Below are 25,966 nucleotides of genomic sequence, written 5' to 3' on the forward strand. Positions count from 1 at the left end.
GTTGTCCTATGCTCCCATTGGATCTCGAGGTTACGCAGTGGGCGTCAGGTTCGCAGATCATTTGCGGCTCGCTGCAGCGGCGGTCGTCTTTCTCTCGAGGTCTACGGCTCAGCCGAACGCGACACGATCCATCCGCACCGCACGTTGGTCGTCTTCGGCTGTCTGTAATGGGGTTCGGTTCTGTGACGTCTCTGCGAAGCGCATGCGCGGCTGGTGAGCCTCAGGCAAGGGTGAATGTGTTCTGGCACCGTAGGTGTGTCGCGCGCGCGGGAAATGGTCCCGTGGAGGGGGAGGGGGAAGAATCGACGGTGGCGGCGGAGGTGGAGTGAGTGAGGCCGAGGCGGGAGGAAAGGCAAGGCTCAGGTGAGGCAGCCCGGCGGCGGCACTGTAGACGGCAGTCGGCAGCAGCAGCGGCAGGGCAGCTTTGGGGGTCGGGTGTTTGGAATTGATAGCTCAGCAGCCGAGGCTGGCTCGGGGGAGGTAAAAGAAGGGACCGTCTCTAAACAAAACAAGTCGGAGAGAGAGAGACAAAATTGGAAGACTGATTGAGGACCTGGACGGTGAAGTTTGGCCTGACCTGGGGCCGGAACGGGCTGGGCTTTAGTTGACCACTGTGGGGGCAGGACGACGCTGAAGGAGACGCACGAGGGGAGTGAGTGGAGTGTGGATCTATTCTCGGTGATCAGCCAGTTCAGTTCCTAGGCGTTTAGTTCATCAGTTGGTTCTGTCGCCGGTGGTCAGCGAGATTGATTGAACGACTGATTGATTGATTCTAGACGGCCATAGTCCATGCCGTCAGCTCAGCTCAGACCAGCTCAGGCCAGTCCAGGATAAAAGGATGAAGCTGCTTCATGGCTCGATGGAGAAACGGATCACAATGGACGAGCCTTGACTTGACGGTCAGGGCCAGGGAATGGCGGGGCAGCACTGGCTAGCCTCCCCGGTGAGTAGCAGCATTAGAAGCCGGCCGGAGCGGATCCTGGGTTGCCTCTACAGCACTGTATGCTCTGTAAGTTTCAACGCCCGCAGCCCCAGGTGCAAGTGACCGCAACGAGACGCCTTCTTCTCCCAGCTTCCAAGCCAAAACCCCCCTGCCCGGGTTGACTTTCCCTTCCTCTAGGCGCGCAACAGCTCCACAAGCCGACTCGTTAGCGCAAGCACCGTACAGCTGGTTTACATAACGAGAGAGTGAAGCCAACACTCGAGAGCACTCGTATACAGTGTTGAATGATATCGAGACCAGACTGTGCTTCCATGGATGATCGATTTGTATTGCATCAATCAGCAGAAAACACACCACATTCCTCGGACCCCTCACAATTCCCCGGAGCCGAAAATCGCGGCAGAGCGGAAGGAGAAAAAAAAGAATGAGCAGCACAAGATAGCCGAATGGGGGATGGGACAGGCACAGCATGAATAAGCTCAAAGCCAAGCCCCCTCCCCATCACACACCAAGGATGAGAAATTCATTTCACATCTGCTGACTCTCTGTCTGGCCCGTCCGTAAGAAAACCCCAGTCTCCAATTGTCTACAGTCGTTGTCAGGCCACTTTTCCCCTTGCTCTGTTCCAAATGAAACGGGCTGTGTATCTGCCAGGCATATCATCTGATGTTCAGCTTGGACGATGGGGCCTGGTACGATGGCATCTGAAGCGTACGAGGTTTTTTTACCCCTTCCAAAAAGAGATCCGTAGCCGTGGAAGACGGAGAAGGCTTTGGAAGATCCATGGCGCTAGACTCGAGGCGCCTTTCCACATTGGGTAATCTCTCACCTGGGCTATTCTTTGAATGAATTCACTCGCTGCGTCTCTTGATGCCCATCCCATCGCCATAGCTTTGCAATCTCGCATGGTATATTTCGCAAGAGGCCTCGTTTTTCTTCACCGCTCAATTGGATACCTACCTCCTACCCCCGCCCTCTGTCAGCCCCCAAAGTTGGATGGAACTGCCAAAGTCCTGACGGGAGCAAAAAAAGTCATTCCGGACATCGGCTATGCGCGGCTATCAATCATCCATGACACGCCCGTCGACGCGCCTCATGATACGCCTTGTGACAACCATCATGGACGTGTTCCTCTCAAGCCAATTCGTTCTCTTGTTTTTGTGTGTGTGTGCGCGGCCTCTTCTTCAAGCGCCTGGTGTAGGTACTTTGCCTTGCACTTACATACAAACTTGCATACGTAAGGCGACATGATGACCATCCCAGCCCCGTTGGGCCGATGCAAGACATCGGTGACATGGACGGTCAGGACCAGGCACTCATTTCGGAGGCTGGAATTTGCGTGCCTGAGGCGGTGCGGCGGTCGGTCCCTAGCACCACCCGGCCGTCTGGTGCCACAGCTTGTATATGATCCAGGCTTCTGGAACTGATGAATTATCAGATGGACCGTTGAGAGTCTATCTCTTGACCGAAGCGCAATCTCTGTATCTCAGCACCCCCGCAACCGGACACGGCCTCCAGTCCGAAGAAGAAACGACATGTATCTTTCTCCAAGACGCGTGGCTGGACAAAGCAATTCCTCGCAAAGCGTGACCTCTGAAATGCTACTCGATCTGCAAGAGCGCGACAGACGCTTGGCGTCTCTGCATCAAAACATGTCGCCCGCTGCAGGGCCAAGTTCACGTCCTTCGTTTCTCTGCAAATCTTCATGATGCTGTGCTGTCGGCACATTGTTGTACCGGAATGCAATTGCATCTAAATCGAGGTTGGTTTCTGCATTGTTGCTGTTGTTGTTGTTGTTGTTGTCATCATCATTATCATCTACATACAGCACATTTCACGTCATGCATCCGTCCTTGACCTGTTGCATATACAACCACCATCCAAAACACTGCTACTGGGTAAAAGAGCAGCCAACTTTGTCAAAGGGCTCAAGAAGAACCCGGGGGAGACTCCAGATCAGCCGTGGCATTTCCATTGGACTGCTCTGAAGCCCCTTCCAGGCCCTTGTTGATCCCTTTGACAAAGTTGGCTGCTCTTTTACGGAGTAAACAGTAAACACCAAGCCCCTGACGCATCCTGTCCCACTCTGTCACTTGCCGTGACCTTGTCTCGTTGGTCCAGACCGAGCCTCCAAGACATGCCCCCCCTCGTCCATCTGCCTTCCCGTCCTCCACACTTTTCATCAGATCAGATCGCCACAAAGAAACTCTTCTCCCCATCCTGGGGCACAACCCTCGCCCTGCGCATAATATCGTCCTCACATGCCAACCTGATCCTCTCAGGCGTCGCCGGACTCTCCAGCCTCAGCAGGCCCCCGTCGTCGTCCTCGCCTTGCCCCGAGGCCGCCACCCCGGCCTGGGCCCGAGCCGCCTTGAGCGCGTCCCGGATCGCGAAGAAGACGGAGCTGCCCATGAAGAGCGGAGGCTCCCCCACGCCGCGGCTCCGCTGTATCGTCCGCAGCTCCTTCCACTCCACGTCCTTGAGCAGCGACACGTTGAAGGTCTGGGGGATGTCGCGGAACCCGGGTATCTTGTATGTGCCTGGTCCCCGTGTGAAGAGGTGACCGGCACTCGGCCCGTTCCGCAGCCAGAGTGACTCCTCCATGGTAAAGAGGCCAAGCCCCTGGATGAATGCTCCCTGGATCTGCCCGTAGTCGATCGCCGGGTTGATCGACTGTCCCACATCCATCTTGATGTCTGCCCGCACACAAGTCCATGTTCCTGTAAGCAGATCCAACTCGACTTCAGCAGCGGCAACTCCTTGCGTAAAGTAGAAAAACATCTTGCCCTTGCCCGTGTCCCAGTCGAAGCCAATCTCCGGTGTCTTGTAGAAACCCTGCGCTGAAAGGTTCACACGGTCAAAGTAAGCAGCGTGGGCAAGCTCCTTCATGGTTGCTTCAGGGCCCAGCTTCTTTCGATAGGGCGCCAGTCGCTCATTGAGCTGCTCGCAAGCATTAAAGATGGCATAACCGTTCAAATCTGAAGACGCCGAGGCTGCCGTTGCAGACGCGTTGGCCACCGTGTTGGTTGAGGTCTCCGAGATGAATACATTGTCCAGTGGTACACCCAATGCCTGTGCAGCAATCTGCGTGAGCTTGGTGTGCAACCCCTGTCCCATCTCAGTGCCGCCGTGGGCCACCAGGATGGAGCCGTCGTGATAGATATGCACGAGAGCACCAGCCTGGTTCAGAAACAGGGCGGTAAAGGAGATGCCAAACTTTGTCGGGATGAGGGCCAGGCCCCTCTTCCGCCACCTGTTGGCCTTGTTGAACTCGGCCACGGCATGTCTCCGCTGCGGGTAGATGGCCTCATCTTGCACCTGCTTGTACATGAGCGGCACATGCCAGTCTCCCAGCCCCTGGCCAAAGTGAGTCTTGTCGTCGTTCTGGTACATGTTGATCTGCCGCAGCTGCTCGACCGGCATGCCCAACCGATCCGCCACCTCCTCCATGTACGTCTCGGCGATGAACATGCCCTGAGGCCCGCCGAAGCCTCGGAAGGCTGTGTTGGACATGGTGTTTGTCTTGCACAGACGTCCCCTGATATGCACGTTGGGGATGCTGTAGCACCCGTCCACGTGCGTCATGGCTCGCTCGCATACCGCCGCGCTCAGGTCAAACGTCCATCCTGCATTGTTGAAGATGTCACAGTCCAGTGCCTGGATCTTGCCGTCCTTGTTGACTCCCACCTTGTACTTGCCCAGGAAGGGATGTCGTTGGCCGCTTATCACCATGTCCTCCTCTCGTGTCAGCATGTAGCGGACAGGCCTCTTGGTCTTCTTTGCCGCGAGAGCCACTGCAGAGCTGAGAACCACTGATCGTGACTCCTTTCCACCAAAACCGCCGCCTAATCGCTTCACGCGTACGACAATTTTGTTTGATTGCACGTCACACACTCGTGACGCAAATACTTGGCTGGGAAATGTTAGAACCGAAATGATGCTTCAAGGGCTAGACTTACGTCTCGTTGGCGTTTTGTGTGCTGGCAAATATCTCCATCTCACCATCCTCATGCTTAGGGACGACTAGACAGGCATTCGTCTCGAGGTAGAAATGTTCCTGACCACCCATCCTCACCGTTCCGGTAAAGATGTGGTCGCAATTCTTAAAAGCCTCCTCCGTATCGCCCTTCTTGATCTCGCGGAAGAATTTGTGGTAGCTGTCTGCTTCAATAGCATCCTCAATCGAAAGAACCGCAGGAAGATCCTCGTATTCCACCTTGACTGCCCTGGCTGCTTCTTGCGCCTTTGCAGGTGAAGTTGCTAGTATTAGGGCGATCGGTTGGCCTGCAGTCAATACCTCGTCCTCTGCGAAGAAGACTTCGTCAAAGTGTGGTGGTCCAAACTTGTTGGCATCCGCAGATGGCATATCGTCCTTGTCTACGACGTCCACCACTCCAGGCATATCAAGTGCATCTGCATAATCAATGGAGATGATCTTGGCGTGAGCTCTCTTTGAGAGAACGTAGCAGGCGTAAAGCTCGTTTTTCAGGGGAGGAATATCGTCGGTATACTGTGCTTCGCCAGTTGTTTGCTTCAGAGCGGCCAGATGAGATTTGGATTGTCCAGTCACTTCCTTCGTATACGCGGCCGCGGCATGCTCGTCAACTTGTCCCTGTGATAGGTCTCTCTCGATTTCATCGATCGCCTCCTTGTCGACATGGTTCGAGCTACCGTCGAGAATTGTGAGAACATCGTGGTAGAATCGGTAAAAGAAGCCAAAAGCAAGAGCCTTTCGGTACGAAGCCATTCCTCCAGGGACACTGAACTGCAGATCAAAGTCTCGGCCGAGGGCGCTCATGGTCCCTTCAAGGGTATCCCAATCCGCAAAGCGCTTCCCAACAAGATACTCCATGGCTGTTTTGGCGGCAACGGTCATCGCAGCCATGCCGCCATAAATGAGATTGACTTCTGTGACAATACCCTTGTCATCCAGCTTCACCCGGAGGGCGCTGGTGACGATGGCAATGTCGTCATCTTTCCGCTTCGCCTGCTTGTATGCTCTGAAGAACTCACCCTTTTCCTGGGTAACGGGGATTCGTATTGATGCAATGATTGCATCTGGAGCAAGCGCCGTCCTTCGGTATCCGGTAAAGAACTGGGAGACAGGGATTTCTGTCTCTTTTGTTGACGACTTGGCGACTAACACAGCATTGGCCGCCCACAGCACCGGATTCAAATCTGAGATTGGCGAGGCCGTAACCAGGTTTCCAGCTGGGGTGCCGACATTTCGAATTTGGCGACCTGCAAAGTACTTGAGTTGTTTAAGTATAGCCTCAAAGACTTGAGCACGCTCGCGTCCGTAATGGGGGATGGCATGCTCGCATATCATCTCGAGATCAGTCAAGACAACGTTTCCGCCAACCTCGAGGTGATCGTCCTTGAAGCTGTACTGCCGTAACTCGGCAATATCACCAACATATACCGAGACAGGGTAATGTAGAGCCTTGAACTTGGTCTCGATCTGTGTCTCTGTGCTTCCACCAATAATCTTGGCTTGTGGATGTGCGGCCTTGATCTGAAGGAGCTGATCGAGAGTGACGGGCCGATACCATCTCTTCCTCTTATTCCCAAAGGCTAAAGGTCGCAGTTCGTGTCTCTTGAGGGCGGGCGGGAAGATGAGTTCGGTTTCTGGGTTGTACTCGATGAACCCCGGGGGCGTAAACTTCTTGATCGGTGCATCGTCCAGGTTCGCCTTTTGCATACAGCATCCTCCGTTGGGTGGACCGTTGCCGTTCTCCATGCAGCATCCAGTTCCTCCAGCCTTCTTAAACTTGACACCTGGCTTATCAACGCTGAACGTCTGAGCCGCATCGAGAATCGACCTGTAGCCCGTACATCGGCACAGATTCCCGTCAAAAGCCTCTTCGACGTCGTCTTTCGAAGGCGAGTTATTGTTCCGCAGCAGGGCGTACAAGCTCATAACAATACCAGGAGTACAGAAGCCACACTGGCTGCCGTTGGACTTGGCGATCCGTTCTTGGGCAGGATGGGGCCTCTGGGTATTGCCGATGCCCTCGACCGTGATGACATGCTTGCCATCCAAGCTGACGAGAGGAGCTAAGCAGGCGTTGACGCTGGCATGGTAAATCTGTTTCGTCGTGGGGTTGAACTGGCTGACCACAATGGTACAGGCCCCGCAACCACCTTCGCCACAGCCACTGAATATGTCAGCATGGGAGGTTCGCGATGACTTCAGGGCACTTACAGCTTTGTCCCTGTAAGTCCAATTCCCCGCAGGTATTCGAGGACTGTAACCTCTGGGTCGATCTCGTCTAGCACAACTCTTGTTCCATTAAGATAGAAGCGGAGGGTATCGTCGAATTTGGAAGTCAGAGTGGCCAAGGGCTCAGGGTTGGTGTCCCGCACGGGAGACACGGCGCTCGGCGCCATGATGGATGTAATGCGGTCAAGTAGGTATGGGATAGCAGTATCGACACAGAACAACAGAAACGCCTGCTATCAAGTGGCAAGGGAAAACAATTAGAAGGAAAAAAAGAAACAAGCTTCGAAACTAGAGGCAATGGTTCCTTTTAAGGGTTCATATCAAACCGAGGTTCCTGACGAGGGGGGGAGAGACAGACGCTCACGAGACGCGCCGACACAAGTTAGATGGAGGGGGCGGTATCATCAAGCAGCAAAGGCCAGAACATCAGTGCGTCATCTCTACCACTGACAGTCCACGCTTGTGCAACAGCACCTTCCCTGATTGAAAAACGCCCGTGTCGATTAGGGGAGGTGAACGGTGAGCAAACGCGGGCGAGTTTGCGTGTGGCAGTGAGTGCCAGATCCATTGTTTGATTCGCCCGCCAGTCAGAGACAGCGTAGTACTGTACTAATCGCCACTGATAAGGGCAGATTTACACCCGTGCGTCACCGGGGCGGGGAACATGCCGCTTACCCCACGTCTCGATTGCTCCGGAAGGGTCCACCGCCTCGGCCGGCTCCGCGGGGAGTATGATCGGGGGCTTCCACCTCGAGATAGGGAGGGACCTTTATACATGACAGTAAAGATAGAGGTCTGTAATAGATAAGACAGTCAAGGTATATAGTATTGCTCAACTCTTGCCCTTGTCCCAGAAATCACTCTGGTCTATATAGATCACCCCATACCTATCAACAAGCACAAACCGCTCGAGCCATATCACCTTGTTGTAGCTGCTCCAGGTATTGACACGGTTATCTCTTGGCATCCTATCCGGGGATTTATCCCGACTTCCCCAGGTCCCCAGCATGCTTCTACGTACATATTAATCGACCGAGGTGCATGAACAAGGGTAGTCACGCATATACGGGACACTTCCCGATTTGTTCAAAGTAAATCTATGACATTCATCTATCCGATATCTAATCCTCCATTTAACGCTTTTTGACCTTTACTCTTTACTCCTGGATGTACTTCTTCAGGCTCCTTAGACGCTCCTTGGCCTGCTCCAGCACATCATCGTTCTTGCACACCGCGAACCGGATGTAGTCCTCAGCCAGGTGCGCGTTGCCCTCGGTGTAAAACTCAGTCGGAGGGATCGCCGCGACTCCAACCTCCTGGATCAGGAACCACGCCAGCTTAAAGTCGCGCGGGCGGCTCGCCACGTGGGGAGGGAAGGGGTAGTCCTCGGGGAGCTTCACCTTGGCCATGTTGACAAGCAAGAAATATCCACCCTCGGGGTAGGTGACGGGCAGGTTGAGCTCCTCAAAGACCTCCTTGAGTCGATCAATCTTGCCCTTCATCTCCTGGATCGTCTGGTCCCAGAAGCCGTTGGTGGCAGCCTTTTCGAAGCCGACGGCCGCGGCCTCCTGGAGGGGTGCCACGGTGGAGAAGCAGATGCGGGTGTGGGCGGCAGAGACGTGCTGGATGAGCTCAGGGGGTCCAATCAGCCAGCCTATAGATATGTCAGTTACTGCTACTTCTTGAAGATGGCTGAGATCAACGTACCAACACGCCAGCCAGTAGCGTAAAAGTTCTTTCCGGCAGAGCCCACAGTGAGAGTAATCTTCTCAACCTCTGGAGAAACCTTGGCGATTCGGTTAAAGGGCACATAGTAGAGACGGTCGTACACTTCATCGGAGAGGATAATGACCTGGTTCTTGACACAGATGTCTCCAATCTTCTGAACCTCCTCCTTAGAAAAGACCTTGCCAACGGGGTTGTCTACTAGTTGTCAGCTTGAAACCACATTTCAAGTTTAAAGTACCCACGGGGAGTGTTGATGACAATCATCTTGGTGCGGGGAGTGAAGGCCCTCTCGAGCTCTTCAAAGTCAACAGTCCAGTCAGCAGCAGAAGAGTTGCTAGTAGCTCCTGACGCAGGAGGGTGGAGGGGCACATAGACAATCTTTCCACCAGCCATCTGGATGTTGCTAATGTATCTAGGTGGCTATCAGTAAGCCGCTCAGGGACTGATAGGATAGCGGGGCACTCACTGATCAAAGAAAGGCTCAAAGACAATAACCTCATCACCAGGCTCGATGAAGCCCATAAAGGCGCAGAGCATACCCTCATTGGCGCCGGTGGTGACGGTAACTTCAGTCTCGGGGTCCAGCTGACGACCCCAGAAGGGTGAGTAGGCATCCGCAATGGCCTTTCTCAACCGAGGCCGTCCCTTGGCGGGAGCATACTGGTTGCACTCAACACGGTCCAAGGCCTCCTTGGCAGCATCAAGAATGAAGTTGGGAGGGTTATATCCAAAGAAACCCTGGCCCAAGTTCACAATAGGCTGGTTGGGAGAAGAGGCAGCGGCCTCATTGATGATGGACCTGTCAGCCAGCAGAGTCAGAGTCGTATCTCGTCAAAGCTGATGCGCCAAGACTCACCAGACATCCTGTCTCTGGCCCTCCACCCGCGCCGCAGGCCGAAGCTTGCGTGTCTGGCTCATGGTGACGCTGCTGGAGAAGGCTCTCGAGTGAAGAGGGGTGATGCTTCGAAGTGCGGTCCGGAGGAGCACAGACTGGGAGGAGGAGGGGCCCGTGGTTAATATGGAGCGCGACATTAACCACGACAAACAACCTATCCTGGGTATTAGTCAGATGACCTTTATTTTTTTTTTTCGCAGGCAAGTCTGTTCAGGGCATCTCACTTATTATCTTCCCGCGGAAAGATTCTCAAATCAAGTCTTCAATTGGGCCTCGAGCCGTCTCCTCTCCACAAGGTTTGGCGGTTGCGACATCGCCGTAACCGGGGACGAAGGCCTGATGACTAATGCAGTGGAGTCTGGGGGAGACAGTGCGAATCGCGTCATACCCTCCAATGATGAGGACTTGATTCTATTTCCGCGAGGATTGGTTCGACAACTCCACACTGGGGTAGGACGCTGTGAGGCTTGTCGAATCAGCTTTCTTTTGAGGTCTTGCAATTCGAGAAACGAGCCCCGGCCTGCGTCGGGTTGCTTCCGATGGTACCCTCTTCCATCCCGCCTCCGACCCGATGCCGAGTTTCGTACGAGCCGGCCGAGGCCGGAGGTGGGTTGGACTTCAAGGTTGAACCTCGATGTTGTTATCGGCTGCATACATCCTACTTTATCACTCTCACCATGACAAGAGCTTCAACTGATCAGTTCGATTCAGCAAACCACATAATTTGAGACTGTGTCGCAGTTTGTATTAAGTTCTCATACAATTGCAAAGTCCATGCCTCCAACCTTGCTTCCGCTTGATTACATCCCCTCAACTCTCCTGTAGCTTTCACGCTCAACCCTCCATCACCAGAAAACGATGGGCTCAAAGCCCTCTGGAATTTTGAGTTCCATCCTCTTCGCCATCCCCGTTTCATATTCTTGTCGTTCGACCTTGCTGAGCATGCCAGGGATGACCTCGACAAGCTCAGCCGCCGTCACTCGAGCCTTGGTATTCCAGTCCAGCATGCGGCTCGCAAGCCGGACAATGTCGTGATCCGGGTTCAGCTCCAGCAGGTTCTGGGCGTGTGTGTGACACTGTCGGGGATACATGCGCTCCTCCTTCTTGACGAATCTGGGAGACTGCGACATCATGGCGAGCAGTGAGACGCCCAGGGCCCAGATGTCGTCGCTGGTCCCTGCGTGTCGGTTGTGTCGAAAGACGTACGGCGACCAGTACGACTTTGTCCCGTGTGGCTTGTCGCGGCTGTTGATGTTGATGACTCGCTTGACATCCGCGCAGTCGGCCATGACCACGTTGACGGGATCCCACGACCGAACCAGGACATTTCGCGGTTTAAAGTCCCCGTGGTATCGACCCTGTCCGTGGAGGTATCTAAGAGCCCACGAGAGTTGAAGCATCACTTCCAGCGTCTTCTTCTGTGGCACGCCATATGTGTAGTCGTTGATGAGTGTTTGCAGGTTGCCATGTGGGCAGAGCTCCAGCACGAGGACATTTGCGGAGGGATAGTCTGCGTCCTCGTAATAGTCAATGTACTTGACGATGTGTTCCTTTATCAACATGATAAGTATCAGCTGCACAAGTATGAGCCATCATTCACTTACGTGGTTCAGATTTCGGAGCACGGAAGCCTCCCTGCGGAGGTTATTCACTGCATTGGGAGAGGTCTTGCCCGCAAACACGCCTCCATCGCGTTGTCGAAGAACCTTGTAAACGCAGGCGAAGCCGCCTTGGCCTAGGAGGGTCCCTCGAATGTAAGGGCCGCCAGGGAAGTCGCGATTCCGGACCCTGGACTGCTCAACGTCTTCGCTATCCCAAACCCCTAGCGACGACATGTTGAAAGAAAGCGCCCAGTGGGTGCAGCAGGCAGAAGTGCTCTTTGTTGGTGTAGAAACAGAGTGTGTGATTGCAAAAGGTCGAGATTGAAGAGATGGGGTTTTTTGGTGTATGCGATGGACGGGTCAAGGCATAAGATAAAGCAGGAGGAGGAGTCCTACCTCGCCGGCCGCCTGCACTGCAGTGACGACGGGACGGGATAATTGCACTGCACGTGTTGTCTTCGTGAGGGTGCCTGCAGCCGTTCGAAAAAAGTATTGCGCCTCACGTGAGAGGATTTGCAAACGTCGCTGATGGGGATATTACAGTGGACAAAGTTGTCTATGCTTCTGTTTCTGTTTGATTCATTGTTCCCGTTGGGGGCGTGGGCGAGGCAAACATACATGCAGGTGGGAATAGCTTCTCACGGCCCGCTTTGCCAGTGACAAGCCCAGGGTATTTTCTGCGAATCATAATGCTAGAAGAGCTATGGGAGATTGACGGTGATGGGCAGCTGGAAACAAGGCTGAAGTCAAGTGCAAAGAAGTGACAAACCACCAGCGAGACAAAGAAGTTTGAATAAAGGTCAACTCAAAACATACCGTTTGCGAATTTTATTCGCTTTCACTCCTGACAGTTCTGTTCATTATTTTCATTTGTTGTTCGTCTTTCGCTATAGCATGGACAAAGACATTTCATATCCTTTGTCAGGGGTATTTCTCTTGCTCACTTCCTAGGGCCAGCTTGATGCACATCTCGATGTGACTTTTGATCCTTCTTGGATCGACTTTTATGCCATGATACTCCACAGCTCGCTTTAGGCCGACTTTGACAAGTTGACTTTGATTCGAATCTTAAAATTGGGAATCTTGTCCCATACGGCCAAGGAGATTCCTCAACACTTTCTCTTCTTCCTCTCTCTTTCGCTTGCTAGACATGCCAGGCTGACAACACTTCTCTTCCTTTTCTATATACAAACTTCAACAAGTTAATTCCTCATTTCCCTTGCCTCGGAGCCCTCTTCTCTTTCGATTTCAAGACGTCTATCACGAAGAAAACCAACATGAAGTCAACATCTGCGGAATATTATACTCCCCAACCCGGCTCCAGACTTCACTATGAGCTCGAATATGAAATGGCACGGCTATCCCAGACCGTCGACCCGACCACCGTTCACAAGGCCACTTTCCTTTCCAGCTACTCCGCCCGGAGGGACTACCTCGAGCGTGTATTCTCGGAGAACCTGAAGAGCAGGACTCAAGACGTTATGGCAATCGTCAACTTTCCAAGGGGCGGCAAGTTCGTTTATATGCCTAACGCCATCAACATACATCTCGAGGAATGGCTCGCCCTTGAACTGTCGGACCCCCTGGAGGAGTATCTCCCAAAAGAGCTCGACAAGATGTACCAGTTTGTGCGCTTGACGGAGCAGTACATGGAAGATTATCTTTCCAAGGCCTTGAGCCCAGACCGCATCCACGCTTACCTGAAGCTACCTCACTGGTGCCATCTCTCCTACGACGAGCACCGAACCGCCGAGGTCAAGTCCCAATATCGGGTCCACCTCAATTCTCTCTCGAGTATAGAACGCGACCGGTTATTCCAGGCTTTTTTCCACTATCAACTCAACTGCCTGGCGAAGCCGGTAAGACCTAGGCACTGGTCCCAGACTCGTTTTCCTGAGGAACAGAGCTGGTGGTTGATGCCTCAGTGGGGGACGAGCTATAGCCCTACTATCCGGGACATTGACGCCACCCAATGCGTCCACGAGTACTTTCGTACTTTGGTTGGGGCTCTCGCCGCTAGGTTCGCGGACGACGGCTTCAAGACGCTGGCCTCTCTATTCGATGGGCGTCGTGAAGCTTGGTCGACGCTCGAGGGCCTGGTATTTCCCAACAATGTCCAGTTCAACCCGGAGTTACATATGACCAGTCCAGACTCGAGCGCCATCTGCACCCTCATCAATTGTCTTGCCGCCTCTGGAGTAAACTTGATCGACGAGCTACTTAGGCTGGACATAAAAGAGTGCAAAGCCTTTTTCGACCATCTCTACGACGAGATGACGATACAAACTCCCGTGATGGCTCCGAGAAGTAGTTCGCACCCGACCATCGACAGATATTATAACCCAGTCATTCCAAATGATGGTTTATGGGCCGAGCTCAGATTCCGTTTTCACTTTGCTCAAGGACCCGAAGCCCTTGTACAGGCGTACATCCGGATGTATCGCCAACGAGCATGGGCCTTCTTCGACGACGAGAGGTTGTTCGAGGATGGTGTCAATTTTTGCGATTTCCCAGCCTTCCAGGCACGCGCACAAAACATGGGCGCCAAAGATTACAATGCTCGCCGCTCAAGGCGGCAGCGTCTCTCTGCCATGAAGATGGGTCAATCACCCAGTCCTCACCGCGGGGAGCTCAAACGTGGCGTCGAGTACTACCCGACACTCGAAAGGGTGCTATTCTGGAACGAGGCCGACAACGTCCAATATGGCCCTATACAAGTGGTCAAGGATGAGCTCTTTCAAGTGAAGAAAGACGAGATCATCTCGGAGTCTGATGATGGCGAAATCGAGCAAGAGGCCGACGGAGGACACCTTAAAGGAGAATGTCCGGGCAACGTTTTTCTTGATGAGGACTTGGAGGTGCAGACAGCTCGGCCATGTTACATTGTACAACTCGTATGAAGGAACCAACTCGATTTAGGATTGGAGTTCTACCACTGCCTGAAGAGCGAGTTTGGGCGTTTACGATACCCAGCGAAATACTTCATGCGGATTATTTCACTATTCCTGTTTTATATATACAGCGTTAGATATCCCAGGGGCTTGGTGAAGGACGGCTTACCGTGGTCTTAATCCATAGTCACGCTCATGGCATGGGAAAGTCACCAATAATACTTAGATAAAAGCTTCGAGCCTCATCACGTCTTCACATCATGGCAGTCCACAACTTGCTTTTCGGCTTTATTGCCATTTCAACACTATAGCTATACAGTACGCCAAACAATAATTCTACACAGAGGCCGCCCTTTCATGCCTGTGTGCCAGGCTTCCCAAAGCCTGATCATTCGCTTCGTTGCATTTCGTTCCCGTCCGTACTTTTCACGCATCTTTCTTTCGAGTATGCGTGACCTGAAAAAAGTTTCCCTGATGCCCCTGAACGCCACATCTCCTAAAGTCAAAATGATGCAAGTCGGGGTATTGTACAAGTCCTGAGGAGGAACCTTGAACGAAAAAAACCTGTTGTATTCCACCTAATTCATGGTGCCGCGCTGCGAGACCTTGCGGAGGTTGCTCATGAGACGTTCGACAAACTCCATAGATTCACATCCTGGAACGTCTGGAAACCCTTGAGGCTCGTAGGGACTAGTCTTGGAGAGTACGTTCGATTCCTTCTGGACTGGCTCCGGCAAAGTATGTTCAGCAGGCCGCGCTGGGTGTGCGGGCACTTGCTTGTGTGTTGGTGCAAATGTTGGGCTTGTCGAACTTGAAATGTGTACTGATCCCGCAGGTTGGCGCGTAGAGGCCCCAGCGGTGGTCCTTGTTGATCCACGAGAGGATTGATCCAAAATTGCTTGCTGATGTACACCGGGCTGCTGTTGAGATGCCATCGGGGGGATTCCAGGCAGCTGGGGAATCGGAACTGGGGTTTGCTTGTTCATGACTGAACCCTTTGGTGACTTCTGGGTTGCTCCAGTAGCGGGAGCACTCTGAGTCGAACTCATGGCCGCCAGGAAGTTCGCCGGCAGCGGCACTGGCGACTCCTTGGGAGGTATCTGGATTGGCGGCTCAGCCGACCCGTGACTACTCTCGATAGTTCCAGGTACTTACCTTATACGGCTTGGCTGGAGGTGCCATCTTTGGTTTGCTACTCTGGTTAGGCGAGTGGGCAGCCTGTGCAGGCTGAACGGTGGACTGAGGCTGAACCGCTTGCGGGTGCTGGACGGCTTGTGGAGGCCGGACAGCTTGTGGAAGCTGGACTGCTTGCACAGGCTGAACCACTTCAGGACGCGCCTGCGCACCTGGCAGATACTGGGCCTTGATAGCAGGACGAGGTAGGATTCCCAGGATCGGAGGGGCAGCGGCCGCAGGCTTGGACACTGGTGGCTTTGAAAAGGGGTTCTGACCGCTAGCAGCGCTGGGAGTTGCTTGCGGTGGAGCCGGGTTTCTTACTGGAGCTGCCGGCTGCTGGCCGTAAGGAGAGTTGCGATGGAGGAAAGCGTCCTTGTTGGCCATGATGTGGGCTCTCAGGTTGCCTTCGTATCCGTTGGTGAAGCCTCCCCATGCTGCGTAGGGTGTCTTGTACTTGGTAGAGTCCCTTCGCGAACGTTAGCTAGGGCCGTCCATACAAACCGTGAGACATACCTGTTGTGGTTGACCTGGAAGAACGGGTACTTGTGGTAGATTGACGTATGAACCTGCCACGATGGCTTGGGTTGAGGACGCGGGTATCCATGATTAGCTTGCTGCTGTGTCACGGGTGCAGGCGCAGGCGCAGGTGCAGACGCAGGTGCAGGCGCTCGAGCTAGGGCTGCAGGTCTGGGAGCAGCAGAATGCTGCCACTGGTGGTGTTGAGGCTGCGCTGGGGGCCGAGATGGACCAGATGAGTGTCCACCATTTGCGAAACTCTGGGGAGTCTTGACTTCAAACCTCTGGGCAGAATGTGGAGCTGGAGCCTGGCGCCCTTGTGGCTGTGTGTACGAGTAGTGATGATACACGGTAGGAGGTTGCTGGGTAGGAACAGGCGCTGGAGCGGTTGGGGTGAATCGCTGCGTGGTGAAGGTACCTGCAGCAGCAGCAAAGTTGGCCTCGACAGGCTTTCGCGGCTTGTAGACGTATGGCTTCTCTGGCCGGGCGGAAACTGGAGGGGCAACGGGTCTGACAGCAGGGTATGGGCCGCCGAATGAAGTTGCTGGTGCATATGTGTATCGCGGCACATTGACCGGGGCCACCTTCGGGGGCTTGGCCGGCTTAGGATCCTTGGGAAGCGTATCCAAGTAGTTGCCCCTCGGATTGTGACGGGGTTTGGCAGGATCCTCGGTGTACTGGGCTTTGGCTTCGGTCGACGTCTTGCCCAGGTAGTGCCAGAGTTGATCGGGCTTGGAGAAGTCGATCTTGACCTGGAACTTGTTGCTGACTGGATGCACCTGGAAATCAGCCCAAGTGAAGCCCTCGACGAACGGATCATCCTTCTGGGGCTTGTTGTCGCTGAGACGCTTGGTTTTCAGCTTCTCCTTGTCCTTCTGCGAGGTAGGCATCGGGATGGCCTTTGCTGATGCCTTTGGCAAACGGTAATCAGCAGGGTCTGGCAGCAATAGCCACTTCCATTCAACCTCGAGGCGATCGCTATGAAGAGTCAGCTTTTTTCTGTGTTTTGTGTTGTTTTGACGAATTGGCGATAAACAAAATAGGTGATAAAAGTAGTGGTGGCGTACCCGTTTGGTAGAACATCAAGAACCAGCGTTTGCTCATCGAGGCGGGTTTCCACAACAACACCAGCGAAAATTTCCCCTTTGAAATATTGCAGCTGGCAAGTGTCTCCTTTTCGAAGCTTAGCTGCTGCTGCCTGGATACGTGAATCGGCTTCCAGTGCATCTCCATCCAACTTCTTGTCTCGCTTCGTCCGATGGAATCGACAGCTGAATCCAAATGCTTGCTCCTTGTATTCGGTGCCGTCTTCCCCAAAAACAGGAACATCTTGTTCTTCGATAAAGACACCTGCTGCAGCCGCGCATGTCGGGTGATAGGCTCTGGCGCACTTCTTTTGCGAGCATTGGAAGCATGCGCCGCGCCTGGATCGACAGTAGAGGCACTTGAGATCAAGGCGATCCTTGTGAATGCCTGCCACATTGGCAACGATCTCCTGCCCGTCGACAGTATCGATGTACGTCTCGGGGAGATAGAGGGCACATGTCCGATGAGCCTTCCGGCCATCATCAGTGGGTAACAGCTCGGCTGTTGGGACTTCATTGGGACAGAGGCAACAAGGAGGCTCAGCTTTCGTCCTGAGACGAAGTCTGATCTTCTTGACCTTGCCTCCCTTCTCGCCAGGTCCACGCTTTCGCTTTCGCCCAGTCTCCTTGAACTTGACACCAGAACCTGACGGTGGGGTGGGCAGGCCAGACCTCTCGTCATCGTCATCCTCTTCGTCCTCTTCATCTTCTGTTTCCTCATATTCTGTCTCTTCGCCACGCAGTTTTCGCTCGATCTCGTAGACATTAACCCAGACGCTGTCCTGCGCCTGGGCGCACTCGCACTTCTTGGCAATCTTGCCGATGTCAAGCCAGGAATCCAACGCGAAGTTGACGGCCTCGGCGCAGTTGTAACCCAAGTTGTATCCAGAATGGTATCCGTACGGGTATGTGACCACGAACTCGCCCGGATATGAAACGCATTTGTTGACTGTGATGTTGTAATGCGACTTTAGATGTTGTGGCGAGATAAGGAAGCCCTTGTGTCTCAGGAACTGATCGCAGGCCTTGGCGTCTGCGGGCCAGATATTCTTCATCGCAGCCTCGAAACGACGGGCGTCCGCTTGGGAAATGCTGTACCACTGTTTGGGAGCACCAAAGTGGAGGTAGTTGATGCTGTACAAATCAACATCCTCCAGATGCCAAGCAAAGGTCGCCTTCCACATGCCCAGGTAGAGGTACGCCGTGTTGACTCCTGGAACCTTGGTTCCGAGAACGTCCAAGAGGTTAGGCAACTTGTTGAGGTTCCAGATCTCGGTCGATTCGTCAAAAAGGGTGCCCATCAGATCAGCGCCGTAGAGAGGTGGAGCATAGGTAAGCGTCTTCCAGTATACTCTCTCCAGCTCCTCACAGCGCTCGGGGGTGTATTCTGAAATATCCATCTTGTAATCCCAGTCCTTGAATGCAGCTTCGTCAATCATGGCGGATCCTTCTCGGCGACTGTACTTGCGCCGCGCTGAAACTGTTTGGGTCTTCGCCTTTGCTTGTCGGGAACCCATGCGACCAACTGTGGGCTCATAGTCTTCATCATCCTCGACGCCCGGGTCCTTCTCGATGGATTGGATTGGTGGTTCTTGAGTTTCTGCAGGATCCTGCTTAGGAGAAACGGGGGTCATGGGGCGGTCATCGTCGGCCTCTGGTTCCTCCTTTGCACGTCTGCCTCTAGCTCCGCGTTTGGCTGGTCGTCCTCGCCCTCGCTTCTTGGGAGTCGCAGAATCTGCAGTGTTAGATGCCGCTGCCGCTGCCGCTCGGGTCCGTGGTTTTGGCTTTTCGGCGTTGGCACGTCGTTCGCCACGTCTGGCTGGAGGCTGGTGTTCGCTCTGATCGCAAAGCTGGCGCCATTGAGGAAGGTTGTACGACCGGCCGTGAACAATATTAACCTGACGGTACGTTCCGTTGGAACCCATGATATCCTGCTTAATCGGCTCTCGCACTTTGACTTGTTTTACCAATTCGTCGAGCTTCGGGAGAGAGTCCTTCCATTCTTCCGGAGGGATGATCTTGATAATACCAGACTTCATACCATAGCTGTCGACAGCTTCCATCTTGAGGGGGTTAGTACAGAACGACAAAGTCTTTGTTCAGACCTACGAAGCGTTTGAAATCTTTGAATTGGTGCATGGTCGGCTTAAAGACAGGAACAGTACCAGACCAGTGGTCCGGAAGCACCTCCCCAATATCGTCGCAGGCGTCGTTATGGGTGTCGCCGTTGTCGCTGGCGGGCGCAGGCTGCGGCGCATCGCTCAGAATGGGTTCGTCCTCTAGGTCGCTCAATTCCGAGTCAGATGCGTCCGACTTGGCCGTGTCGTTGCTATCGGGCGGCGAATGAAGGAAGCTCTGATCGGACTTGGCGGGCTTTGCATCATGAGCCTTGGTCTCGGTCGGCGCAGCGACAGCGTCTTGGAGGGGATGCGCGGCGACGGCAATGCTGGCGTCGGTCGACTTGGACGTCGACTCCGACATGGTGGGCGATCACGTCGCAATCGGCGACGGTGCCATTGAGGAAGGAATTGTGGGATCCGTGTCGCTTATCGCTGCGGCGTGCGGCGCAATACTGAGGGTTTGATCGCTCGAGAAAGGGCGGGGAGATCGTGTTTATCGAGCGAGTTAGAGTTGAAGTGTTTGTTGGAAGCGAGAGATGAAAGAGGGCGTGTGAGTTTGAGCACTGGGTTTGGTGTAGTCGGCCAAGTACAGTTGAGTAAAGTTGGTGGTCAGAAGGGCAGGTGATGCAGAGGAAACGTTAGTGTGCAGGTACCCATCACGCTTATTCTCGGTTGGTAGGTACTTGCAGACTCTCAGCGCTAATTCGCCCCAGTCTGCCACCGGAAGAAACAGGGCAGAGAAGTACCCAGAGGGAGCCGCTAAAGCCAATCTACCGCATCAGCAATCTGCTGTAGGTGGACAGGACAGGGGCATAGCGTCGCTCCTGCATCATTCGATTTCGGAGGTTTCCATCAGGGAGAAGCTCCTTTTTTGCATGGGAACAAGACAATATTCACAAACACGGGATGAAATTTCGAGACATTCAACAATTAATCGTCCAATTCTTTGATTAAACGCTACGTCTTCTGACCCACCCACCCCCAGGCCAAGATCATGACACATGCGACATCCGATCTCGAAAGATCTTCATCTGACGCACCTTGATGAGATTGATAAGATTTCCCCAACCTCAAACCCAACCCAACACCAAAAAGCCGGGGGCAATCGTGCACTACCGGCCATCCCGGCCTTGTCCTGTCCCACATTGACCCCATGATGGCCTCATCTTGATGGTCCTTGCTCCAGGTTCACTCTATCCAGGCGATTCCCTACCCGTCATTATCCACTACATCTGAGTTCTCAACATCAAGACTCACAAGTATATCTGTCCTGCACGGCTCCATATTAGAAAAAAGAGACGGACTAGTTTGATCGATGCTCAAGTCAAATCTATAGAGCTATAGGTACTATACGTCTTAAGCGCTCCCTCCTTCGGTTCCCCTCTCTGCGAGACGCTCTGCATGCCTCGCAACTCGTTCCTCCTTCCACAGCCTCGTTCTTTCTACACGCCCGACACTGTCCTTGGCTCTTGGCTCTATCATTCGCAGCTTGCTGGCAAGCTTTCATTGAGGCGTAGCATTTCGCACAACCCAACATCCCATTCTGCGCGTCTCTTTTTCTGCAGTAACAACATTTGTTTTCCTCCTTCGCCTTACGGATTGCAGCTCTCCGCGCCGTGTCGCAACGTTCGCATAAAAGGGCCCCTTTGTTGGTTTTGGGCTCATACACTGGGAGCACTTTCCCTGTTCCTTCAAGCGATCGTACCTTCGTCTTTGCCTCATCAATTTATGTTTGTTTTTACACCCAGGACAACGGAGGCTTTTGCCTTTAGTAGGCATGGAACAATCCTTGCATTTTCCAGGTCGTCTTTTCCCTTGCTCCGGGTTCTCATCCTCACTCGCTGCTCCTTCTGCTAGGTCTTCATCACCGTTTAATTCTTCTTCCGGTGTGTATCCACCATCGTTTTCCGGTGCTCTTGGCCTGTCTTCATTGTTGGATGCTGCTCCATCCACCAAGTCTTCAACACCGTCTGTTGGTGCTTCTACCATATATTCATCGACGCTCATTGATGCTTCTACCATGTGGGTATCTCCATCATTGATTGCTATCCATTTTGTCTGGCTTTCAGCATGGCTGGAAGCTTCCTCTACCGAGTCTTTAGCCTCAAATCTTGATTCTTCTACCGGGCTTTCAGTCGCATTTGGAGTCTGTTGTGCCAGACTTCTTACAGCGTCCAAGGCTAGTAGTAGCAGACTGTCGGCGGCACTTGATTCCTCTAGCGATGGGCTCTCAGCAGCGCTCAAGATCAATGGTCTAAGTGTTAGCTCTGAAGGATGGGAGTTATCCGGTCTCGGAAGGTTTTTGGTTGGAGCTCCAGAAGGAGATGTGTCCCAGGGGTTGTTGCGGCTCGACCAGTCCGGCTCACCTGACGGCTGCATCCAAGCAGTGAGTTCTCGGCTCATATTGATTGAGCCTTCTTGGTTGCTCCATGGGAAAGGCATGACGGGCGAGTCCGATGCGCAAGTGCATATACCCTGGCAAGGTCAGCTGTGGAACGCTAAAAATGATGCTGCGCAGTGTAAATATGTCAGTGTAAGCATGTCAAAGAAGATGGCTGGTAGAGCACTCGGTGGTGTTACTTATACGAGAAGCTTGCCTTCTTACTTAAATGGGTCTCTGTCGATTCTGCATTGCTTTTGAACATGGCACAGAATCACCAATGCCAACGATTGTTCATAGTGAGAACCGGCGGAGGTATTGGCATCCCTATGTCGACACAATGCGAACGTCTATGGGACACAGCTTGAACACCAATGTATTGGGAAACAGTTATACCTGTTATGGCCGACTTGGTCTCCACATGTGTTGCCATCACTTGCAGTAAATGTCAGTATTGTAAAGGCCTATTGTCTCCGACTGTCATCTTGTTTGGCTCAGGGATGAAGATATTTCCCTCGGTTCTTATAATCAGCATGACACAAACAAATTGACACAATACATTATACGACCTCAAAATCACATCAAGTCCCATGCCTAGGTCCATGTCTCGAACTTGGTAGGGTGTAAGTGGCCAGTCCAGGGGTCGGCGAATAAGCTTAATTGCCCCAGGTCCTCACAATACAACGGGAGTATTCGAAGAGGACGGGAGATCTGTCTTGTGCGGTCAATGTGTGCATTCCCCTTGTCTTCATTCGTACAAAACGAAACGAACAAGACAACAACCCGAATCAAGGGGGTTCAAGTGTCGGATCCTGTTTACAGGGTTTGAAGTGGGGCAACACATCTCAAGTCCGCCCTCGCCAGCGCAGCAAAAACGACGTTCACATCAAAGCAACGGCAAAAAGGTTCCAGAGGGAGTCGAACCCTCGCTGGCGGAATCAGAATCCGCAGTCATAACCGTTAGACCATGGAACCGTTGTTCACAAGCGGTTGTCCGCTTGCCATGGGCGATTGTGGTGAGTGGTGGGCAGCCTTCGATATTGCGGGATATATGCTAGACGGCCCAGTTCTGCTCCACCGTTTTGTCATAGAACACTTGCTAATTGGTAGTGGAATGTGATATCAATCGAAGGACCCTCAGGTTAACGGTTTGGGGCCGGGAGTATCCGTCCTGGTTGAGATCAGGTCAAGGTCCTAACAGTTTAGTGGATAGCCAAACAAAGAGTGTCTTCATAGCCATACTCATGCCTCGATAGACTATTTGGGGGAATGATTGCTTCCAGTTAGTGCCTACCGTCTTTGCTAACTATTCTTACAGGTTAGGAAAGGAATGGTTGTTCAGGAACAGGGCATGGTCTTTGTTCTGGTCCTGGGTGCTTACACTGTGACAGGGGTCGAGTGTGCCTTGACTTGAGGATGCAAATGCCTGCCTTGCATGTTCTACCTAACTTAATTCAAATGGCTGGATCTCGTGACCGTCAATCACGAGCAACTGTTAGCTGCCAAGCCATGGGCGTATCCGCGTTCGCATTTCACATACACATCCCCAATTGCAACTCTCACCGTGTTGAAGAGATGGCATGTCACTGACATGAATATCCCTGCCACCAAACCTCTGCCAACGACGTCATGGAATGAAGTCTATGTTTCTGCATAAAAATCTAGTGCCCGTAACCTGGAACGAGGTAAACCTTGAGTATCTGCGAAAGCATCTTGACATAATCAGCAATTGATCCATGGTGTTACTGTCTATCTCAAGCCCCGCATCTTGTCAACCTCGCCCAGGCCGAATGATTACCGACCCGACGTCTGCAGTTGCAACGCAACATTGCAGCGGAACTTGAGAGTAATCCTCCGTGAGGTTGGATCTGCAGGATAAGCAAGCAAGCAGCAGAGCTCCTCATACTGACTCACGAGTCACCCACGACAGAACACCCTTCCTTTGCTGTAGCCCAAGCTGCTTTTGGCTTCAGCGGAAAGCCTCGAACTGTCTCGGGGTGAAAGCTCCCACCCCAAAACTCACCGCCACCAAACCACACAGAGAGCTCCTAGATCTGTGAAGGGCTGAAGGCTTTCAACAAACCTGCGCTACCTTAGCTTCCATCCATCCTTGTTCAGCTTTCCAGCCACCCTTCCCCCGCTCGTGCAGCACATCGTGTGCAACCATCTCAAGTCGACTCCCCATGATTGGGTGGCCTCGAATGCTGGCTTCGCCCTTCCCGGCGAAAGAAGGTGGCAGCCCATCCTCCATCATGCCATTCGCGCTATCGATTCCCGTGTGCAAAAGCCACCCCGCTCACGAGCACATCATTGCCCAGCCTTGTTGTACGAGTCCCAACGCCATGTCTCGATGAGAAGATGCGCCGTAGCCGGTAGGCTCTGCAATCATGTACAGAGACCTGCCCTCTGTTAGAGCCTGATCTTGGCGGAAATGCCGTCAATGGATGACGATCGCCCATAGCTTGCAGCTTTGTATAACCCGGCCATGAATCCCTCTCGCATCCTTTCCCTCTGAGCTTATCTCTCTTTTCCCTTGCATCTCACCCCTCACCTCGACGGTGTCAGATGAGGCCATAAGCCCCCAATCGTCTTCACAATGGTTCACCTCAAGCGCTTCTTTGCGGTCTCGCCGTTCATCAACAGCGCAGCCGCCCAGAGCAGCGGTGACAAGGTCTGGGCGGCCGTCGCATTCGTCAACCATGGCGAGAGGACGCCCATCATTAGCGACATGCGCACCATCCTGACTCCCGAGGGAGCCCAGCAGATGTGGCGGCAGGGGACGGCCTTTCGAGCTCGCTATCTCAGAAACAGCGTCAATGACTCCGACTTTGACGATATCCAGACTGCATACATTCAGAAGCTCAACATTGATGTGATTGACAATGACGATGTCGACATTCTCTCTCAGACGGATGAATGGGTGTCTGCTGGTGCCATGGCCTTCATGCAGGGCCTTTATCCTCCGTCGCCCAATGCTTACGATGCGACCGCTGGAGGTGAAGACTTGGGTCTCAACTTGGACCTGGGTGATAACAACACTGAATACCCACTCAATGGATATCAATATGCCAATATCAGGACTGCCAGCTACATGGACCCTAGTTCTACTGCGTACGCTCACAACCACATCAAACAAGCCCCTGCTAACAAATTCCAGACTCGACGGGACAGCGCGATGCTCTGCCTGGAACACAGAGATCACCACCAACTTGACCTCAGACGAGCAGCTCAACAATCTCTACCAGTCAACCCTTCCCTTCTACCAGAATCTCTTTTCAACTGAGCCGTTCGTTGGGACAATTGAAATTGGTTATGCTCACTTCTGGAACGCCTATGAACTCTGGGAGTATGTCGACTACATGTATCGCCACAATGAGACTGTCCACAGGGGCATGAGCAACGCAAACGTGACGCTCGACTTCCTCAACTCATACGCCACGACCCTGCTGCGCGCTCAAAACAGCTACAAGGAGCGCCAGGGTGACAACGACCCCCTGGGCATCCTCTACTCCATCGCCGGCCGCACGCTGGCCAACAGGGTGACGCAGCTGTTCCAGAACAACATCAAGTGGGAGGGCGAGTACAACAAGCTCAGCCTCATGTTTGGATCCCTCGAGCCCATCATGAGCTTCGTCTCCCTCGCGGGGCTCGTCACAGGTGATGAGATCTTTAAGGAGCCCTTTTCGTCACTTCCCGAGCCGGGGGCTGCCTTGGTGTTTGAGCTCTTTGGCGAGGACCCTGACTTTCCTAGCCGACAGCCGTCTGCCGATACTCTGCGTGTGAGATTGTCTTATCGTGCCTCGGCGGATGCGGATGAGGACTTTGCGAACCAGGGGCTTTTCAGTCCAAGTCCCGACGGGGTGTTGTATACCGAGTTCTTGGAAACCATGCAGAATCTCGGCAGGACGGCCGACGACTGGTGTGACATCTGCAGTCCCACGCCTGCCCCCTGGTGTCTCTTGAATGCAGTGGAAAACCTGGACTTGCGCACCTCTACAATTGGTCCGGCGATTGGTGGAATCATCGGTGCGATCATCATGCTCGTTGTTGTCGCCATTGTATTTGCAGGTCTCTACTTCTTGGGAGGAGTTCGTCTCAGTCGCAACACTCCTCCTCCTGCTGAAGAGCCACAGACTGAGGCTGCTGTTGGTGGTTTCAAAGGATCTGAGAGGAAGGAGGGTGATCCTGATGTCGTGGTGACAAAGACGGGAGTTCACCATGAACGTGTTGGGAGTTGGGAGCTTCGAGGCGGAAATCTGCCTCCCCAGACATCTGGCATCGTCAACAAGGACTTGGGGCCGGATCCTCGACGTTCGCTTAGTGACGACGAAGACGGCATCAGTGTCCTGGGAGCGACGCCAGTGAAGGAACATGAGACCGTCTAAGTGAAAGTGACATATGAGGCATG

General features: G+C 53.3%; 5 protein-coding genes and 1 pseudogene across 6 annotated transcripts, besides 1 other annotated feature; 2 read left to right on the forward strand and 4 right to left on the reverse strand.

Moving 5' to 3' along the window:
• Positions 1 to 3,130: 3,130 nt before the first annotated feature.
• Positions 3,131 to 7,333, reverse strand: NCS54_00027200 (Xanthine dehydrogenase; the record flags this gene model as incomplete). The annotated part of the gene is made up of 3 exons (XM_053145927.1): positions 3,131 to 4,856; positions 4,903 to 7,101; positions 7,149 to 7,333. 3 exons carry the CDS (start codon positions 7,331 to 7,333, stop codon positions 3,131 to 3,133), a joined length of 4,110 nt encoding a protein of 1,369 aa, XP_053001902.1.
• Positions 7,334 to 8,323: 990 nt separating this feature from the next.
• NCS54_00027300 lies at positions 8,324 to 9,941 on the reverse strand (annotated as a pseudogene). The gene is made up of 5 exons: positions 9,751 to 9,941; positions 9,361 to 9,693; positions 9,137 to 9,306; positions 8,874 to 9,089; positions 8,324 to 8,820 (listed from the first exon to the last, which is right to left on the reverse strand).
• Positions 8,324 to 9,941: a sequence feature.
• Positions 9,942 to 10,634: 693 nt separating this feature from the next.
• On the reverse strand, positions 10,635 to 11,624 carry NCS54_00027400 (Protein kinase domain-containing protein; the record flags this gene model as incomplete). Its single annotated transcript, XM_053145928.1, has 2 exons — positions 10,635 to 11,339; positions 11,394 to 11,624. The coding sequence occupies 2 exons, from the start codon at positions 11,622 to 11,624 to the stop codon at positions 10,635 to 10,637; spliced, it is 936 nt and encodes a 311-aa protein (XP_053001903.1).
• Positions 11,625 to 12,667: 1,043 nt separating this feature from the next.
• NCS54_00027500 (Hypothetical protein) lies at positions 12,668 to 14,290 on the forward strand (the record flags this gene model as incomplete). The annotated part of the gene is made up of 1 exon (XM_053145929.1): positions 12,668 to 14,290. One exon carries the CDS (start codon positions 12,668 to 12,670, stop codon positions 14,288 to 14,290), a length of 1,623 nt encoding a protein of 540 aa, XP_053001904.1.
• A 569-nt stretch (positions 14,291 to 14,859) lies between these two features.
• On the reverse strand, positions 14,860 to 19,539 carry NCS54_00027600 ([Histone H3]-trimethyl-L-lysine(9) demethylase; the record flags this gene model as incomplete). Its single annotated transcript, XM_053145930.1, has 5 exons — positions 14,860 to 15,381; positions 15,437 to 15,923; positions 15,971 to 16,951; positions 17,041 to 19,121; positions 19,168 to 19,539. 5 exons carry the CDS (start codon positions 19,537 to 19,539, stop codon positions 14,860 to 14,862), a joined length of 4,443 nt encoding a protein of 1,480 aa, XP_053001905.1.
• A 4,615-nt stretch (positions 19,540 to 24,154) lies between these two features.
• Positions 24,155 to 25,943, forward strand: NCS54_00027700 (Hypothetical protein; the record flags this gene model as incomplete). The annotated part of the gene is made up of 2 exons (XM_053145931.1): positions 24,155 to 24,669; positions 24,716 to 25,943. The coding sequence occupies 2 exons, from the start codon at positions 24,155 to 24,157 to the stop codon at positions 25,941 to 25,943; spliced, it is 1,743 nt and encodes a 580-aa protein (XP_053001906.1).
• Positions 25,944 to 25,966: the final 23 nt, after the last annotated feature.

The sequence above is a fragment of the Fusarium falciforme genome, chromosome 1, assembly GCF_026873545.1.
Source record: "Fusarium falciforme chromosome 1, complete sequence".
In the NCBI taxonomy this organism is placed as follows: Eukaryota; Fungi; Ascomycota; class Sordariomycetes; order Hypocreales; family Nectriaceae; genus Fusarium; species Fusarium falciforme.